General features: G+C 40.1%; 1 protein-coding gene and 1 non-coding gene across 4 annotated transcripts in view; one reads left to right on the top strand and one right to left on the bottom strand.

Annotated features, from left to right (window-relative positions):
• HECW2 (HECT, C2 and WW domain containing E3 ubiquitin protein ligase 2) overlaps window positions 1-20,935 on the top strand; it is a 343,025-nt gene that overhangs the window by 183,993 nt on the left and 138,097 nt on the right. For 2 of the 3 annotated variants that reach the window (XM_057503729.1, XM_057503730.1), the window contains exon 3: window positions 15,199-15,306. In XM_057503729.1, coding sequence (XP_057359712.1) covers window positions 15,199-15,306 — 108 coding nt within the window. Of the gene's footprint in view, window positions 1-1,798; window positions 2,240-15,198; window positions 15,307-20,935 lie in introns of those variants that run through there. The other variant, XM_036927906.2, reaches the window with a different exon arrangement.
• LOC118933632 (U6 spliceosomal RNA) lies at window positions 7,098-7,204 on the bottom strand. Its single transcript, XR_005033199.2, has one exon. It is a non-coding gene; the product is annotated as a U6 spliceosomal RNA (small nuclear RNA).

The raw sequence follows: 20,935 nt of genomic DNA, 5'->3' as shown, positions 1-20,935 counted from the left end.
ATCCCCGTGAGAGGGTGCGTGTATGTGATAGCCTTAAGGCTGAGCTCCAGCACCTAACCTCCCTGACTCCCCTCTATGTCTCCTCGTCAACTTGGAAATCTAGTTCTGTTGACATAATGACTTGTGCTCTGGGAAACTAGGTTTCCTTTACATGGGAAATAGCTTGTTTGTCCCATGTGACCTCAGTGACACATGGGTGGACCAGAGTTCAACCTAAAGTGGCTTATCTGGCAAATTCTATATATTTGGAAAGCAAAGAATCATAGCTTAGAGGGCCAGAGTGGTGGAGTATCAGGTGGGCTAGGACTGGGTGGCAGTAAGAGTTGCACCAATAGCAGAACACATAGCTCTTCAATCCCATGGAGAGTCTTTGGGCCATAACTGGGAAGTAGTCAAGAGTTCAAGATTATATACTTTCTTTGACTGGGGGGTAAAAACAGAAATGCTGACATTGTTGAGAAGTCTGTTGTTCATAGGTTGTAGCCACCTTTGATGCCAATAAAAGTAAATGAATTTATCCTTTCTAGATTTATTTTTCCTAATGTCCTAATGCCTGAGTCTGCTGCAGACCCATTGACCACCTGTGAATCAGGGAGGTGGCTGGCATCTTCAGGAGTGCTGACAGAGGCTGTGTGTTATAAAAGGGCCTGGGGCTCGGGAATCATTTGGATCTTTCAGACCCAGCTGTTGTTACTTCCTCTTGCAGTAAGCCTCAGTTTCCTCATCTGTAACATGGGCCTGATAACACAATAGACCTCGGCCTTGGAGCACAGTGGCATTCATTAGAGACTATTTTTAAAGCATCTACAATGTGTCCCTGGTACATAGTAGGCATTCTGTACATGCTTGCTTTTATTGTTGTTTGCTAGGACACACTCCAAAATCTGCAGTGGTTTTTTCTAAGTCTTGGCTGGGTTTGCATGTCCAGAAGAGGCCTGGACAGGGTGGTAGTGATTCTGGAGTGCCAGGCTTGCTGTGTTCACTCAGTCTATTCCAGAACCAGCCCAAAGCTCTGTGGCCCCTTGAAACGTCATGGCAAACAGCCAGTGGGCTAAAGGAGCAGGAGGGGAAAATTGTAGCCACCGTGGAGCTGCAGACCAGTGTGCCTCACTTCACAGCAAAAGCATGTGACAAATGAAGACATTTCATCTTGCTTTCCTGGAAGTTTGCTGGAAAGAAACCGTCTTGCCACCATAGATCACATTTACCCACTGAACCAGCTCTTAATAATCGCACCCCAGGTGGACCAACAGCTTCAGGAGGCCCCTTTCTCCATTTAAGAACAATGCATCTGAATTGTGGACTCCCCTACCCCAGGCTCTTCCCAGCATAGACTGACGATTGTATCCACTTTGCATTAGGAGTCAGGTCTGGAAAAAACTTCTGGATTGATAACTACATTTTTGGATTTTCACTAAACCTCTGATATTTGAAAAAGTTTACATCCTTTTGTGTAGTTTGAAATCACAAGCCCACAAATTCCATGCTACATAGGTTAGGATACTGAAAGCCTATTTCAGTAACCTAAATGAATGCTATATCTGATTAATGGTAATAGTAAATTAGAGTTCCCAGATAGTGGCCACTCCATTCTCAGTAAATCAAACAGAAAGCTCCCCTCTGTGTGACAGCAGCTCCCTGAGATCAGCCCACTCTGAGTATGAATGTGTGTGTGTATGTGTGTGTGTGTGTGTGTGTGTGTGTGTGTGTGTGTGTACACACATAACTCATTCTTTGGAATTCTTCCTTGGAAAAGCAAAGGAAGGAAGCTGAGGGGAGGATGGGGCGATTGCATCCTGTACCATTCGCAGGGGTGTGGTCACAACTGCCTCTCCTGAAGGGACACTGTATATTATGTTTTTTCATAGGATGCCTGAACAGTGATAAGTCTTGATGAAAGGCAGGAGTGGCTCTCAGTGTTGTTCTTAGCTGGACAGGAGTCTCCTTGTACAGGCCTGCTTGAACCCAACTTAGTATTTCATTTCTAGAACTTTTGGGGAAGAGAAGGACGCAGGAGTATCAGTGAAGTGTACCTGCAGAGCTCTCAGAGCCACGTTAGGACTCCAGACCTGCCTTCACTTCAATCCTGCCACTCCTATGAGTGAAATTGCTAAGCGGGTAGGCCAGGAATATGGTTTTAAGGCGAATGAAGCATGTTTTTTCTTGCTGCTTCCTATGATTTGAAATGATGGATTCTCTTCTGGAAAAGGCAGAGAAAAACTCTTTGGGATTACCTGAGGTAAGGAATAGAAATTCTGTGAAATGAATAAGACTCTCAGCTGATTTCTGTGTCCTGTTATTTGAGATTTACAGTTCTGTCTTTCTGTTTGGAGAGTTCTGAAGCACGGTCCCCTCCCAGCTTGGGTGGGCACAATTATTAACAAACGATGTGGTGCGCTTAGCACATTCAGTCACTTGACAACTCGACATGAAGCAGTGCTGAGATGAAAGCATGTAAAACTTTCACAAATAAACATGTGATCCTTTCACTGTGACTTTTTAGAGTCCCACTGGTTTTAAGTGAACTCCTCTACTGTGATGTTAAGCATCACAGTAGAACATCTACCTACAGGAATGTTTTTGAAAATGGCATTATATTGAGTCTAAATAGATTTCATGACAGGTTATCATTCTCTGGAATAGTAATTGTTCTGATGGATCTTAAGGCTCTTTTATGAATGAGATACTAAAGCAGATCTATTTATAATGTAGCATTTATTAGGACAAGTATTCATGACGTTCACATTCTAAAAATTGTTGATTTAACAGTCTTACAACAAAATGTGAACTTGACAATAAAACTGAGTATTTTAAAAAGATTTTCTTATGGCAACTGTGGCAGACTGAGCCAATACTCTATAGGCCTTCTAAATCTGCTTTAATTGTTTAAAAACTGGGTTGAATACAGGGCAAAATTTTAGTTCTAATTGTTTACAAATTAATTTTGCCAATGAAAAATTTTACTTTGGTTATAAAAGGCCAATCAGGGGCTCTCAGCAGGGTGAGGATGTTATTTTTTATTGTCATATAGGGTCCAATTGGCATTTAGTGCCTAAGAGTCAGAGATGCTAACATTCTTGCAGTGCATTGGACAGACCCTCACAAAGAACTGTCTGCTAGAAGGCCAGTAGTGCCCTCACTGAGAAACACTGATAAATGGCTCAGTTTCATGAAACGTTGATGTTTTAGTGAGGATTCAAGTAAGCAGACTAATTTCTGGGAAGGTCATTCATCTTCTGATGAAGTCATTTTGGGGAGGGACCCACAGGACACAGCCATGTCTGCAAAATTACTCTTTGGGATTAGTAGCCATGAATGTTCCAGCAAGATTGCTCCCATATACTTCTAATATTTTCAGACCTCGTTTGGATTAGCTCCAACAAGTATTTGGTTTGCTTCCATAAGGGCAACCCCCTTCTTTAAATAAAGTTAGGTATTACAGTTCCTAAGCCTAAATGTAGAGCTCATTAAGATCAAAGGAGTAATTTACCCTTACCCAAAGGATGCTTTTGTGCTGAACATGATATTTTATAGTGGTTGTACATTTTTCAGAATCTGCAGCTATTGGTGCATGTAAAGGTAACATGCTGCAGGATCTAGAGGTTGCTTTTAAACTTAGTATTAAAAGGACTTTTCTTTGAGTAAGAGCTTAGTGTATACATAGTTTTTTTTACAAGAATAACTAAAAGAAAGGAAGAGGATATATATATAATCAAAACGTTATTGTTATTTCTGGCAACTTTTTACCCACGCAGTGTCAGTACAGAGGTTCCCAAATTAAACACTGTATTCAAAGTCCCAGTTTCACCAGGCGGAGAGATGAGGGTGGGTTCTTTATGAAGCTGAGCTTAAAGCTCCTTGGCAGAATTTTAAGCTCTGAATGACCTTCTACCCAAGAAGTGGGCAGTACTGAGATACGCTGTGAGAGACTGTGCTCCGTGGGTAAGTGGCATCACATCCCATTATTGGATGTGTGGACTGCACTTTTGCTGTCTGTTCATTTACATCCAGATTCAGAAATTAGAGTCTCCAAAAACATATAAATAAACATGCTTTTGTTTTAATTTATGTGTATCTATGAGAAATTAGAATATCACAAATTTATTAAAAATAAATTGTAAAAGTAAAAACTAGGGAAATGAGGCTGAGGAATTGTGCTTTTGAGTATTAAAAAGAAAAACATAGCTCCTTAGAAAGAAGGAAGAAATGGATTGAAAAGCTTTAAAAACCCACGTTTAGCTCCTAATATTTACCAGGTTGCGTGTTGTACCTGTACTCCTCACAGCTTTCTCACCTAGGTGCTGCTGTCATTTTATAGGTTAAAGCTATGCAGTTAACACTTGGCCAGGGTCGTAGATCCAGTAAATGGGAGAAATGGAATATAAACTCAGGTCTACTATTTCTAGAAGTTCTGTGATCTTACCATAACCCTAGCAGCCACAACCTGGTAACATAAATATCAAGTGGCATATGGCCTTCATTGTACCCATAATGGGTGATATTTTATAGAAACATAAAGCATAATTCTGTTGGTAAATGTGGTCCATGTGGACTAAATGCCCGTCATGTATTAAATATGTTGCATTAAAGGTTTTACTGAGTTACTAAGTAATAGAGAATTTGAGTTTTCTATTTCCACAGATAAATATTGAGTGCGGGAAAGTCAGACTTTCAGGAGTTGTTTGAATAAGGAGAGGCAAGGGAGAAGCATGGTGGACTTAGAGGGTGAAATTACAGGATGGTGGTTGGACTTGGAGAGAGCTTAGGGGTAGATGAGTAACCTCACAGGGTCGTTGGGCTGAAGGGTCTGGGATGGGTTCCTGGCCTTGTACACTAAGGGTGGGTGTTTATAGCTGCCACAGCTCTGTATGCACAGCAAAGATGGAGACACTAGGAGGGTCATGTTTGGGCTATGGCTCCAGCCCTCGGTGAAGTGGGAAACTTCTGGCCCTTCCATGGTCTGCTTTGCACACAGTAGCCAGAATGACTTTTTTTTTTAATGCAGATCATGTCACTTCCCTATTTTAAATCCTCCACTGACTTTCCATCACCCTCAGACCTGTGCTCTAGGTAAAGCATGTGGCTTAGTGTTGAGGAGTGCGGGCTCTGGAGCATGGTAGCCTTGGTTCACTCTGTCCATACTATTTTTGGGCTCTTGGGAAAATTTCTTATTTTCTCTGTGCCTCAGTTTCCCCATCACCAAAAATCTAACATTGGTACCTACCTCAGAGGATTGTTAGAAGTATCTATGAATTAATAAAGACAAAACAGTAGAACAGTGCCGGACACACAGTAAACTCTACGGAGTGTTTATTATGATTATTATTGCGGTCTATAAGCTGGCCCTGCCTATAGCTCTGATCTCATCTCCTTCTCTCTCCCTCTTTCACTCTGTTCCAGCTGTGTCACTTTGGTGTTCCTCGGAACACAGTAGGTGTATTCCTGTTTCAGAGTATTTGCATTTGTATTTTTTGCCTTCCAAATTTCCTGTGGTAAACATCCTTACTTCATTCAGGTCCCTCTTCCAATGATTCCATAACCAACCCACAGGTACTACCCTCCCACCAACCTCTCTGCACCCTCTCCCCTGGCTCTCTTTCTTCAAGCCATGTTATCAATACCTGACATTACATTATCTCTACTACATTACCTTGTAAATGCATTATTATGTGTCTGTTTCTGGACTGCTTTCCCCTCTGAACCAAAATCTTCACAAGGACAGGGACTTGGACTTTCTTATCCCTGCTGGAATCCCTGTCACGTAGATTATTGCCTGGCAGGTAGTAGATATTTGTTGAATTAATTTCCAGTAAACTTCACTTTCCGCATCGCATCTATGATTGTTTTTCTTTCTGTCTTTAGGCCTTAAACTGTTCCTTCTAACTCTCTTTAGCCTGTTATCACCTTGCCCCAAATTATGGACCTTTAGAAAAAGAACATTTACTCTACTTTTTCTCATGAGTTCTTTAGTAATGGGAAGTTTTGTTCTAACCTGTCAGCCTGATACACAGAATAGGATTGAAGCATTTTAGTGTCATTGTTAAAGAATATTCCTGAAAGGTTTAATATTGGATCTTATACTAAGGTGTGTACCAGACTACCAAATGCTAGCCATTATTGACTTAAGAAAGCTTGGGCTTACATTTTCATTATAAAAAATAATTGTCAGAGGAAAAAAGCCATGCAAACTATGATGGGGAAAATAGCACATTGACAGCAATGTGTAATTTAGAGAGACTTTGAAAATTTTTAATCCTCAAATTTTACAAAAGCACCCAATTCAAAAATATCAGCATGCTGACATTTTTACCATGAAATTGGATAAAACTATTGCAAATTACATATTCTGTTTTCACAGTGAAATTTTTCATAAATTTTTACAATAGCCAAATAAAATACAGGTTTCTGTGTCCTATATAGGAAAACATTCAGTTGGGCAACAATATTAACCTTAATTTAGAAATGCTCTGAAAGTCTTTATCAAGAAAGAATTCAAAATGTTTCAAAGGCTTTTATATGAAACTGGTCATGAGATCTTAGGCATTGTAGTGACCACCTCTAAGACATAAATGAAGTTGAATGTCAGCTCAGCAGTATAATTGAATTAAATGTGAATGTTAATTAGAAATTCATGTTACGAAGATTGAGAGCTTAAATGAACTTGTTAAATTAGTCTAGTAAAGCTTAACATGGAATTTACTATTGTCCTTGTTTTCTCTGTTCTAAACATGGAAATCTTTTTGAAAGGGCTTTTTGCATTCCTTGGTGAGAAATTTATTTCTCTTTTCTGCATTGTAATAACTTAATACTAATACTCAGTTAATATATCATCATAATCAAAAGAAGATCAAGACATCTTTCATTCAACCAAATCTAAGTACCTAACTGTGTGCCACATATTGTTCTAGGCACTTGGGATACATGAGTGAGCAGAACAGACAAAAATCCTTGACCTCTTGGAGTTCACATTGTAGAGAGGAAGACAGACAATATATAAGAATTGCAAGCAGACAGTTTAGTATTTTAGATAGCTATAAGGTTTATGAAAAAGAAACTGAGCAGTGGAAGATAGCCATGAGTTCAGTTTTTAAAAAAATTAATTTATGGAACGCTTCACGAATTTGCATGTCATCCTTGCGCAGGGGCCATGCTAATCTTCTCTGTATCGTTCCAATTTTAGTGTATGTGCTGCCAAAGCGAGCATTGAGTTCAGTTTTAAATAGGAAAATCAGAGTAAATTTCATTGGGAAGGTGATATGTAAGCAAGAATAAAAATTTGAAGGAAAAGATTGAGGAGCCTATGGTGGGAAAGTCCCAGACAAACGGAATAGCCCAAGCAAACACCCTACGTCAGAACCCTGACCACACTGTGAGGACATTATTGGGGTGGGGCAAAACTTTCTTCTAGCCTCATAGTTTCAATGACTGGCACCTGAGAATTAGACTGACACAAGACAAAAAAATAACAGAAGAGAAGGCATATATACTTTATTAGATGTGAAAATTTGAATTTTTACATGCACAGAAGCCTTCATAGAAAAGAAATGAAGACCTAAAGGAATGGTTAGACTCAGGTGTTTATTTACCTTTTTAACAAAGGGCAATAGATTGTGGGGAAGTAACTAGACAAAGGAAGGGAGGGTTGGACTTCTAGAGGTGTCACATTGTAGGAAAGGGGAAGTGGGGGAAGCTAATGAAAGGCAAGGTTGTATGCAGATTGAAGTTTGTTCCTTCTCCTTGGTAAGAGTCTTCTTGGTGATTAAGAGTTGTCCTTTTTCTGGTACAGTAAAGGGTGACACCTTTACAAATTTGGACATAGAAGAGAAAGAGAGCTACTTGCTCAGCTCACAGTGGCATATTTTAGGATGGCACTCTGATTCCCTTCAATATAAAGGAGTCCAATACTGCTATAGGAGCAAGGAAGGAATGGGAGAAGGTAGGGAAAGGAAATCAGAGCTTGGAGGAAGGGAGGTAGCCAGGTGCTATAGGGCACTGTAAGCTTTCACAAAGGCTTTGGATTTTATTCTGAAAGAAACAGGGAGCCACTGAACAAAGGACAGACATGTTTTCAATATGTAAACACTACCTGTGTTTAAAATGGGTTCTTTAAGAAACTGTTGCTGAACTGCCCTTTCTTATCTGATATTCTGAGCCCTGGATGAACTCTTAGGTGGCATTTGCTGAAATAAGTTCAAGTATTTGTTCTCATTGGTCTGTGGGTTGTTTCCTTCTTTGTCAATTGAATATTTAATTGAATTGTTTAGGATTGAGTGTTTTATATAGGAAGCTGCTTAGGAGAATATCCTTCCTCTCTTTCCAGCATTTCCGGAGGTGTGTGTTCAGGAGGCCCCTTAGGGCTGTGATGAGGACTGGGTTGTAAGTCTCCCAGGGTGGATCTTGTGAAAGATTTCCCACTCTCTAGGTTGGTCTCTACCACCCTGGTGGATGGCCTCCCATAGAGGAGATGACAATAAAACATCTCTCTCATCCTTGGTGCAGGGCATTGCATCACATGAGCGCCCCATTCCACTGCGCCCTGCCGGGGCTGCCTCCCAGACAGCAATGCGCATGCCCTTCAGGGCACACAGAACCCCAAACCCAGATGTTATAGACGTGTCATCAGCTCTTCTCAGACTTTGTTTCTTCTTCTGACCTGTATTGTGCTGTTGTCTTTTTCTCCCATCTCTGGTGCATTCCAATCAGCAAATCTTTCTGTGTCTACAAGAAAATAGACATTCATGTGGCTCCAAAGCCATAGTTACCAGTGGGTGTGTTCCCAGCCGTGGTGTTTTATCTTGATTATAATCTCTAAGCATGTCTGACACTCTTTTTTCCCTCCAAAGAGAGCTTCAGGGTTAAGGAATTGGGCATCCAGGGAGATTGGGTTAAAGGCTAATGCCAAGTTTACAAGTTCGTGAGGAAGTTTGTTAATGAATTCTCATAGCACTTGGTAAGATTGGTGCTCTGTTTGGCACGATCAGTGGTAAAGACTCCCTCTTCCCTCACAGTGTAGTTCAGCTCTCAAAGTCATCATCATTGTTTCCCTCTCACATTGCAGTGGGATTCCATAACCTTCCTACAATATGTTGGTAAAAAATTTGTGAAGTTTTAACAGTCAAACAGTCCCTGTGAAGGTGTGTTCTCTTTGTCTGGGTCTAAAAGGATCATTTTGATTCAAATTGTAGCTTAGCATTGCTCTCCAAGTCCCAAATCCATGCAATGCCCAAATTACAGAGGGCATCTAATTTCCAGCTATAGCCAAAATAAAGCCACATCCCCTTTATGATCCAATCTCAGGACATAGTTATATTCAGCTTATATCTAGAAGGTAATTTAAAACAATTTAGATACCTATGTCATTTTTGAGAAAATGTGGAGAGGGAATACTTCAAAGCAAAAGAAAAATTATAAACATAATTTTCCATCTCTCTGGCATAGTCTGTCACCTGGAATCTTTCTCTTAAAATTTATCATCTTTTCTCATTTACCAGGGTTGATTGATAGAAGAATGAAGGTTTGAGTACTTTTTGTTCCTATTTTATCTCCAGTACTATATGGAGGGTTTTGGAAATACTATTATAGACATAGAAACATTTCCAAATCCAGATTATTTTTGGGTATGTTTGATAGGTTTGATCATGTCTTGTATATATTCTTTTACTATTTTGAAAGCCTAGTCACAGAACATTTTCTGGAGTCCAAAAATCATCCAAGAAAAAAATTAATCTTTTAGTTTTCATACCTATCTCTGTATATGAAATATATGGAGAAGGAAGAGGTTGAAAACAAAAGTTTTTATGCTTAACATTACTTTATGTTTTTGTGACATTTAAAAAATAATTCATTTCATTTTTTAAAAAATTGCTCTTTCTAATCACAATGTAGGTTAATGTAATTAATTCTACTTTTCCAAGGAAGAAAAGGATAACATTCTAGGGTTCAGGCAACAATAGTAACTTTTACCACTGAATTCAGCTCTAAATATGGCCATTTGTTTGTTGCTTCTGATGACTATTCTCGGAGCCCAAACAATGAACCCTGGGAAGTAAATTACTATGTCTAAGGAACCGTGAAGCAAAGGAACGGATGAGACACCTTAATGATTGCTCAAATATGAAGATCTCACAAAGGATTTCTCCATGTGCCTGTTCCAAACTTGATAGAACCAGAGCTGCATGAATTAATTATACACCGTCACAGGGAACACTAACCATTCTTCTGCTCTCCTTTAACATGTTGTTAGGTGTGCACAGCTCCACTGCAGCTCTCTGCGCTGCAGTGGGCCTTACCTGCGAGTCTGCTCCTACTACAGCCAACTCCTTATTCCAGGAAATGGATGTTCTTGATCTTCATCACAGGCACTCAGTAAATGCTTTTCAGTGAGTGACTGAATGAATGAATGAACAAGCTAACAAATGAGAGGGCAATAGTTAAAGAGATAGGCACGATTCATGGCACTGCTTTGATTGCTCAATTTCCCCAGAAACAACCGTGAAGTAGAATTTCTCAATTTGTGGTCTTTATAGTGTCTGTATCAGAATCAGCTGGTTGGGGTGCTTGGTAAATTTCAGATTCCTGCGTCCCAACTCAAACCTACTTAATCAAAGTATCCCCGGCATATTCACTGTGAGCAGTGGGGTTGGGCTGTCATTGCTGTGGAGGACTGATTAGCTAAAAAGTTAGCCACTGATGCCTTGTGACTTGGTGAGTGTGCAGGAAATGTTAAGTCTGCTTCTATATAGATTCTGTTTAAGACTCTAAGGTATTCTTCCTAAAAATCATGTGGTTTTAATTAAAGAAAAGAGACCTGTTTCTCCTAAATAATCAGATCTGAGAAAATTCTCTGAGCCACTATACTCTATAGTTAACAGAAGAGAGTTGTGTGTGGTGTAATCTTGTATCTCTATCTCTTTGTTTCCCCAGTCCAAACACTTTATTTGTTTCTCCTTTGGAGAAGTAGCCTTAGCAGAAGTAATATCAGTATTAGTAACAAAATTAACTGGAATAGCCCTAAAGAGTAATTTAAAGCAATACTAAATGAAATCATTTTGGAAAAGTGTCATGGATTGCTAAAACAAAACCAGAGTGAAGATTTTCAAAATTTTTTTGATAATGTTCCAACAATATTCATACATAGGTATAAAAATTATATTGAAAGGATTTTAGGGCTTTTTGTGTGTGTGCGCATTGCTTTTATATAAAATGTAGTGCCAACTATACTATAAAAGAACAAAGAAAATACATGAGACATGAGTGCACAAGCTTTTTATAAATCCTATCAAACAAAATTAGAGAAGACATTTAGGTACATGAAATAAACATCTCCTGTGTTTCTTTTTTGTAATTATATTCTAACTAGAAAATTACCTTAATATCCAGAATATACTCCTAGAATACAGACTCAACTGTAATTGGAGAACAGAAACTTTAATCCTAGTAGGAAGGGAAGTAAGAATGAGAACAGGAAGGGAGAAAAGAAGGTAATGAATGGTCAAAGAGCAAAAGCAAAAGCGAAACCAGGCAAGTGTGCCTCATGGAAGCTGACATGTTTTTTTTAGGTTGAGAAAGAGAAGTTAAAGATCAAGGTGAGAGAGAGAAGGTGCCTGGTAGAGGCGATTGGGTCAAGACACCACCAAAATAGGGGGTAGAACCCTGGGCAAGAAGACAAGAAGTAGGTATGGATACAAAAAAGGAGGTAGTATGGAGATGGAGAAGCCAGGGAGATGAGGCCTGATATCTCCCATGTTGTGGATGGCATTCTGCTCCAAGTGGGAGGTGGACGTTAGATAGGGGATGTGAAGACAGTGGGTCAGATTTGAATAGTTAAGAGAAATGGAGAAGGGAAGTGGCCAAATATAAATGGAGTGATTGATATTTGGTTTTCAAGACCAATGGTATTTCTTTGGTCTACAGAACCTTTATTCAGTTAAAGGAAGAAATATATTTATGATTATAATTTTTGGGGACTTGATATTTTCAAGTAAGGGTAGCTGCCACTTGATGGCAGAACTGCTTGTATCTGTCGGGGATAACAAATTATCAGAAACAATGTCAGAGAAAAATTTTAATCTGGAATACCAGAATATTAATCAACTTGGGTATCTCCTACCTGTCACATGTAATGCTTGGTGGGAATAAGCTCTTCCCCATGAAAGTTTATTGGATGATCCTTTGCTGTGGCATTTGGACTTTTTTTTTAAATAGGAACAGACTTATTGAACTTCTCTGGGTCTACTCATCCTAATTCTGACCCATTTCTCATATGTGTCATTTGAGTTCCATGGTGCACTTCCAACAGTTTGCTCCAAGGGGCTAGCCTTAATTTCTTTAAACATCATAAATTCTACAATTGGAGTTGTGTACATGGTCTATGAACCAATGAGGAGAACTGATGTCAAAGACATATGGTCGTCCCAACTCAAGCTGGTGTGTGAATTGAACATTGACCTTAGGTCTATTCCTCGGGAAGGAAGCACCCGTCACTTGTTCTCCCTGTTTCCTGAGGCTGAGGAAGGATATTCGTGTAGCACAGTATTTATGTCTTGATGTGAATGTGGCTGGCAGGGAGAGAGTCCTCAGTGACCCTTGTTGGAACAGGAGGGATGCCAACATGGGTCCTCTGTCCAAGTTCTCTTCCGGGGAGCATGTAGGGGGTTGTGTCATGCCTCAGGCCTCACTTCTGTCCAGAGCTCAGAGCACGTAAAATGATTCTTCTTATTCCATTATGGCCTCCTCAGTTGTCCATCTACCCAAGGTTGTGTCAGATGTGTACTTGTTCAGCTTACCTGATGGCTTGGGGAGAATACCAGAAATGTAAACCCTCTCACAGTGAGGTCACATGTGACAAGTGCAGAGATCCTAGTAGTTCCTCCTTAGAACAAGAGTGATGCTGCTGCATCTTTCCTGAGGCCTCAGGAGGAAACTCTCACAACATTTTGAGAAGATTTCATATGTGCATAGCCACATTTTTAAAAAAAGTGTTTTGAATAGCCACACACCTTCTACTCCCTATGCCTGTGTTCTTTTCCCTGCAGTTTTTAGCTTTCTGTGTTTTTCAGGTAACAAACAGCTAATAAAGTACATTTATTTGTGAACACGTGAGCGCCCCTTTCCCCATCCAAGCCACTCTGCCCCTTAAACTATGTTTAGAAGGGAAGCCACTACCTGTGTTGTCTAACCTGGAGAAGTGAGTGATACAGTCTTGGGGATTCTGTGTCAGGCACGACAGGTCTCACTCACTGAGTGGTTTTTAGGATGGTGGGTATTTCTTAGGAATGGTGTTAAGCTGCAAGAAACAGAAACCCAGCCACAAGGTCCTGATCAAATAGGAATTCATGTTTACCCAGGGAGTGAGAAGCCTGAAGGCAGGTGGTGGGTGCAGAGCTTAAAGAAGCTTCATAATTGCTTCCAGCTTCTCACTCTGCCATTGTTAGCTTGTGCTCTCATTGGAGAAGAAGGGAGGGGGGCGAGCAAAAGGATTACTGGGTAAGTCCTTTTTTCAATCAGGAAAATAATAGCTTTCCCAGAAGTCCCACCTAGTAGACTTCTGTTTACATCTCACTAGTCAGAACTATGCCACATGCTACCCTTAGCTGCTAGGGATACTCGAGAGGTATTTTTAACTGGGAACATTCTGCCTTGGACAAAATTGGGGCTTGGTTGGCAAGGAAGAAGCTCGATGGGTAGTCAGTGAGTAGGCTCTGCCCTAAGGGGCCACAGACTTCTTTCAAGGGCAGTTGTAGGCGAGCCCCAGAGGGCCTCCCAAACACCCGCCTCACGGTGTTGTAGTTCCGTGATGGAATGGAGTGGTTTGCCTTGCCTTGCTCGTTGAGGAGGTGACAGTGTGAGTGGATCCTGCCTCTCCATCCTTGTAAGGAACAGTGGCTGCTTCATGGCCTTTCACAAAAAGAATCTTTGACATCATGTACCGACTGCAAATGGCATGGAAAGGCCATTCCCCTCAAAGTCCTTTGGCTTATCAATATGATGAGACCAGTGAGGGCCAAGTACAACCAGAGACAGAAATCCCCCAGAGGTGGGTTATCTGACCCCTCACTTTGGCCCTCTTTCTGTTTCTTTCATGCTCTTAGAAGCCAGGTTTTTCTTCTCAGGTTATTCCCTTGGGCTTGGGAACTTTTCTCCATCCTTTCTTTTTTAGTGTAGCTCTTACTTCACCCTGCCAGTTTATTCCTGCTCTCAGTTAAAATGTTATCCCTCTTCTTTTCTCCTGGGAAGGGGATTGGGGGCAACGAATAAGGTGCATCTGACTTGAAGAGCCAGTGTTACCATACACATTTTTGTGTACCCATAAAATTCCGGACACTCTCCTTCTCATGGTTTTAGTTTCAGGTCCTGTTTTAGGCCCTAGGGCAGAGCGTCAAACTAGTGTGATATGAGCAAGTTATGGAATACAAATGCCTTCAGTGCTGAGAGCAATGGGGCAGAGCCGGGAGCAGCCGGAGCATCGCTGCCTGTCATTCTGAGTTGTCAGCATCTCTGTCATTACCCCAGTGTGCCAACAAATAGTACCATTTTCTACCTGCCATGAGGTCAGGAAGCTTGGAACAGGCTGCTTTCAAGCCTGTTCCTGAGGTCCCTGTCCTTTCTATCTTTTTTCCATACAACAGCCTAAACTCTCTCCCTTTCTTTTTCTTGTATTGCTTGAGGTTTACCGCCTCTGGCCTTTTTTGTAAAAGTTTGCCCAGCAGACTTGAGGCCTTGACTGGTGTCCCCTGAACATGGCTTATGGCAAACCTGAACTGTGTCTCGACTCAGTTTCATGGCTGAACGTCCCTGTTTTCATCCCAGCCTGAGTTGTGTTCTGTTCTCCCAGCTCTACTCCCACTTTCTTTTTTATAGAGGGTTTAATGATGGGAGCGCACCCTGCCCTCCCTCACTCCCCAGCTCAGCTCCTCCCCTCTGCTGCAGCCCTTGTGCCCTGGGTTCTCTGCAGGTTTGTCATTTGGCGATACTGGTCAGCTGGGCCCAGGGGTGCCACCTTCTATCCATTGCTCCCCTCTAGATGCAGATGTGCAAATGCAGGGTAGTAATCTGCTGGGACCAGTCATTGGTAATAGTGTTTATGAATATTTTCCCCTTTATCTTTTTTCACGTAATTTAGAACTTGTATTAGTCTTTGAGCTAAAGAAGAACAAATAGGTTATAATTAAGCTGAAAAGTCTTTCTTTGGTTTTCCAGATGAGAATTCTCCAGCCAACTTCTGGGATTCTAAAAACAGGGGTGTGACGGGAACACAAAAAGGGCAAATTGTATGGAGAATTGAGCCTGGACCCTATTTCATGGAACGTAAGTAATTAGTATAAAACATAAGTTTATCACTGAATATTGCATAACTACTGTACAGAAATCTTTCAGAGTCTTTTCTGAATGTTATTTTAAAGGTTTTGGCTCTGATTTACATATTTATGCCATGGGTCTCCAAACTGGAAAGTACATTGTTTTAGAAAATGCTCATTAGAGAATATTCACCTATTCTGAAGAAAGTATGTGTGTGTATGGGTGTGTGTACATATGTATGTATATATACATATATACATTATATATAACTAATGAATGTAAAGTATATAAGTTATGGTTATTTTAATACTTTATACATTTTATATATCCCTGTATATACATTTATAATTAATATTCATTATATTAATTTCAGGGAGCAGAAAAAATAATTCAGCACTTTAGTTACCTTAACATTTATATTTGCCTTGAGAATATATGGCTGTTATTTCTTCCAGCAGTAGACTTTTGCATTTGGGTCCTGGTCCTGACACGTGTAGATGAGACAGTCTGGGTCACGCTGCCATAGAGGTCAGTTTACTAGGAATCAGAAATTGGCTGCAAATGGATACATTATGTACTAGTTGGCCCAACTTCTACATTTGCAGAATTCTTCATTCATGTAATGGGCTCCTTAAAATTTTTATGAGTTGTTTAGCTCTGTGAAAAAATTAAGTTTTCCATATACAAGGGATTTAATATGAGAGAGTATGTGTTTGTGTGTGGCTACTAGTACTTATGGGTGGTACTTATTAAACCTTACAATACAAAGTAAATTTTGATTAAATGGAAATCTTCTGTAAGCATATTTTTTCTGAGGTATATAAAACTTCAGTAAAAGTTATTTTAAAATATTCACATCTATTACTTTAAATTGCCATTGAAGGCATCAGGTGATTTCTTTTCCATCCGTACTGGTAAGTCAGCATTTCATTGTTTTCTCTATTCTTGCTTCTGTCCCCAAAGGACTATATACTTCTCAGTATTTAGCCAGTATTTCAATTTCCATCCAGATTCTGTCTTAAATTCTTAAATAGAGTATAGTTTTTAAGGGCAAATGCTCATGATATATCAGTAAGTGGGGGGAGGGGGGATAAAACAAATACACGTAGCATAATGCCAACCAATATCACAGCATTTAGAAAAAAAGTCTGGAAGAAGATTTTCCAAAATGTGAATAAGGGTTGCTTCTAGGAGGTGAAATTATGAGTGATTAGTTTTTTGCCAATTTCTCCTTTTCTTTACTTTCCAACATTGCCTCCTACTACCTATGTAATGAGAGAAATAAGTGATAAAAGAATGTAGGGAAAAAAATGGAATGGGAAATAGCTGGGTTTACTTTCAGGGTGAATGCTCCTTTGAATGGATCCCGGAGTTCAAGAGGCTGATCTAGCTGAGAAACATTGCCAACTGAATTTCAGGGGAAAGGGTAAAAGAACCTTCCTCTTCACTCCAGAATGCTGAAGGCTGCTGTGAATGATTGCCTCTTGATGAGGACTGCAGACCCATGTTATGCCGCACATGAGAACACCTGGGGAGAAGTCAGTATCACATGCTGCTATAATTTGGAACATTATGTGGGAATAAAAACCACTTACAGAGCATCCAATTTGCCATGGATTGATTTTCTTTCTCCTCCCAAAACTGTCAGAGATTCATAATGTCCTGGCTGATTTGAGTCTAGTAAATATCTCTGTCATGACAAATGTTTTTCTTTGCACCTCACAATTTAATAGAATTGGGCTTGGCATTGAATTTGAATTGAAGCAAAAACTAGGTTTTTTTTCTTTTATTTTCTCCTCTAATTTCTACCTTTATTTTTCACACATATTGGGGATATTGTGTAGCATGATTGTAAAACTGGAAATATTCAGTAATATATTTTTGACGGTCCAAGAAAAGTTACATAAATTAGGTCAAAAGAGTGAGATTTACAGAAAGACTTGGCTTTAGAATAGGTTTATCTTATTAATTAGAATGTCTTTCCGGTGTACATCCCTATCCTTTCAGTATCCATACAATGTAAAAACCTCTGGTGCTGTTTATATCAGGACTTACATGTATAGTCTGTCTTCTAGACATCATTTTTTTTACCCCGTATCTGGCTAGAGCAGACCTAAGGGGACTTCTCAGCATAATGAAATTGTGCTTGAATTTCTGGAGCTGATGGCATGGAACTTAACAAGAAAAGGGTGGTGGTAGTGGAGTTAACTTCTTTATTTTCAACCTCTAATCTTGAAAACTTATGACATTTAAACTTCTGCTTTCATCTTCAGAAAGAAAATTCATCTTTAGCTCATCAGAAGTACAGACAAAGTAAAATTCTCTGAAAACTGACCTAAGTGCATGGGCAAACCTGGATTTGAACACCCTCTAAGCTATTTCTGAATGTAAAGATGGCTTTAGTTTGTCTGGATAAATCCCCAGAGGAGGCAGGAGGGCCTGACTTACATTATTACAGGGCCTACTTAAATGAACTTGAAGGGCAAAGACAGGTTTAATTTTGGGTAGATGACTTTCCTAGGCATGGAAGGAGGGTCAGCTTCATCTGCCCTTAGTTGTCATGACTCCCAAAATATTCCTCAAATGAACTTATGTTTGTAGAAACTGAATGGGTCATCTTTACAGTATGCATCTTGAGTTTTGAAATTAAGGAGTTTCAAAAGTGGTCTTGGCATGCCAAGGTGTCTATCTTATTTTGTATATTCTTTCATAGACTGTGGTCATTCATTCATGCATTTATTCATTCATTCAGACCTGTTTTTGTCCTTTCTTCATTCCTTTTATTCACTGTCCATCTATCTCTCCCCAGTTGTGAGGAAATTACAAAGCGCCAGTGAATGAGCTTAGACACAGTAAACTTCATTGCTGTGTACTGAACTGCTTTATGATCATTAAGGATAATATTGGAACATCGATATTTGTATAAATTATATAGTGCTTTCACATAGCTTACCTGTCTCAGCCTTGGGAAGTGGACAGGATTAGGAACCTGAGCCTCAGAGATGCAAGCGGTTTGTGTAAAGGAGAGCCTTGTCTCTGACAGTGCTGAGGTTAATGTGATTTCCAACATGCAGTACCTTGTCAGAACAGAACCTTTATGGGCGGTTTTTCATTGGTGGGAGGTGGGGTATTTTTTTCAGCTTCTTTTTTGTATTGTCAGAGCCTCTGACCCAATATCCTCTCCTAAGCCCTTTCCCACTGATATCAGAAGGGCCTTTTTGCTTCTTGGAGGGTGAGTTGGTGCTTTTCCTGAATCTTTGTTTTGAGTCCAGTTAGTTTTTTAATCCTGTTAGGTCTCTTCCACATCTGCACTAGTATTTTCTATGATTTTCATGATTGTTTATCTGAGCTTTAGCAGATGAGGGCCTGGACATGTCAGGCCCCAGTGGCTCTTGTGAAAGAGAAGACAACTTGCAGTAATGTGTAGATGAGAAATCAGCACGTCATTAGAAAGGCAGGCACATTTCCTCAAAAACATGAGGATTAAAAAGTGCTCCCTTTTTCCTAATTTGTGGCCTCTGAATAAAAGAGCCTATGAACAGGAATCCTACTATTAAGAGTATAATAAAAGGTTAATGGTTAACATACGGTGATGGTTAAAGTCGGGTTTATAAAATAAATTGCAGTTAGCTTGACTTTTAAAAAAATTATTGTTTTAATATAAATGATTAAAGCAAGGTCATTTCCATTCTATCCACTTTGTGGTTCAAAATATCCAACTTCTAGACACTTGGGGAAAATCCAGACTTTCTAAATAGAAATAAACAATTAACAAACTACTGCCTAAGTGAATCTTGTGGCTGTTTAAGGTGATGGACAAGATCCCAGTCTGAAACAAAACCATATTTTGCAGGGGTGGCCTGTAGAACCCTTTTTCAGAAAGCCTGAAATGGAATCTTATAATTATGCCTAAGAGTTAATGTACCTGAGTTGACATTGCTTTTAAAAAATGATTTTTGAATAGGTAATATATGAAAGGAGCATAATATTAAAAGGCAGAGGTGAAAGTAAATGCCTCCTCAACTTCATGCCCTGTCACTGGTTTACCCTCCCTGAAAGCAGCCAGCTTTACAAGTCTCGCGTGATCTCTGTGGAAACATTTTATTCATATATTAACTCCAACACAGATGGTAGAATGACTGCTTTAGAAATACACTGTCAGCATCACAGAGGTACAGAAACCCCTTTGCTTAGGAATAGGCTTCAGTTCCTAAACACAGTTCAAAGGCCCTTCTACTTTTCCACCCTGCCCCCAAAACAAATCCAAAGGGACATGGCACAGCGGTCCCCTGCATCTGTGGGGGGATGGAGCTGTCATGCTGTGGCTCTAGGGGATGTCTTCACTTATATGTATGGAAATTAGTAAGTTATAAATTTGAAAATAAACGGGCTTGTATGTCTTGTCAGAATTAAATAGAGGCTGCCAAATCTTTATTTTAGTAGCTGTATAAATGAAAGTATCATGATAACTGAGAGGCCCGCAAGGTGTTTCCATGAGTCGTGACTGGCTTCTGTCATTCAGAAGGGGCCTCAAAGAGAGGAAGATGCCCCTGAGGCGGGGCGATGCTCTTCCTTCCAGGAGGGAGGTCCTTGTAGATTCGGGTGGGAGGCCCCACCTTTCTCTTGGCTCACTGCCCTCTGAGGCAATGTGCTTTCTATAAGCAGATTTTTGGAGAAAATACTCTTGCTTTTTATCGTCTGAAGTAATAGCTGTAATGTTTTGCCCATGATTTGACAGCAGTAGGAGAAGGTGTTGGCTGTGGAGGGGCCATTGTCGGGTAGGTGGGACCCTGCATTGCTCCTTGGTCCGCAGCCTGTGCGCAGGATTGGCCCTGGGCAGTGGGCGCCTCCCTTACTGGGGCTTTCCCTTGGCCTTGCATCTGTGTCTGAGGAGCCGCTTTTCTTTTTCCTCTTGCAGCTAGAAGTAAAAAATTGTATCTAAAATAGAAGCATGAATGCTGCCTTCCTTTTTCCAACCTTTTTGAGTATTCTCAGTTACCTCCAACCATAACTAACATGTTCAAGTACATTAATCAAAATGGTGCTCTCTCTCTCTTACTCAGGGGGATGTTGTTTAGAATAAAAATCTCCAATCCCTGTAACAAATTAGAATCCCTGGAACCATACATAAACTTGTTCTGTATTAAGTTTTAAAAAGTCATTTTAAAAAGTCTTGAGCAGCCTCCTAAAACATTAAATAATTAAAGATGAAAACTCCCACTCAGCATGGAACATTCCTGTATTTTAGGGGCAGAAATTTTCACTAGTGTCCTGTTGAAAGAGCTGGCTCATTTCAGTCCAGGTGCAAACACCTAGTTCTGTTCAGCACTGTGTTTTCCTATCTGGTGACTGGCCTGTGTGTGTTTGGCTTTGTGATGGGTGGTCTGTGCAAATCCCCTCAGCTTTGCATGTTTTTTTTAAAAGCATTATGCAGCTGTCAGCTCTGCAGTGTTTCCAGTGATCATGTCCACAAAATCTACCTTGTGCAATTCAGAATAAGTTTATGTATGGTTTCCGGGATTCTAATTTGTTACAGGGATTGGAGATTTTTATTATAGCAAGAAATAAAGTAATACCCAAAAGGTCAGCTAGCAAAGCTGGCCTATCAGCATCCTCAAATAAAAACAAGTAGTCACAT

The sequence above is a fragment of the Manis pentadactyla genome, chromosome 6 (genome assembly GCF_030020395.1).
Source record: "Manis pentadactyla isolate mManPen7 chromosome 6, mManPen7.hap1, whole genome shotgun sequence".
Taxonomy (NCBI): Eukaryota; Metazoa; Chordata; class Mammalia; order Pholidota; family Manidae; genus Manis; species Manis pentadactyla.
The sequence above is the reverse complement of the archived record's forward strand: the minus strand, read 5'-3'. Positions and strand labels throughout refer to the sequence as shown.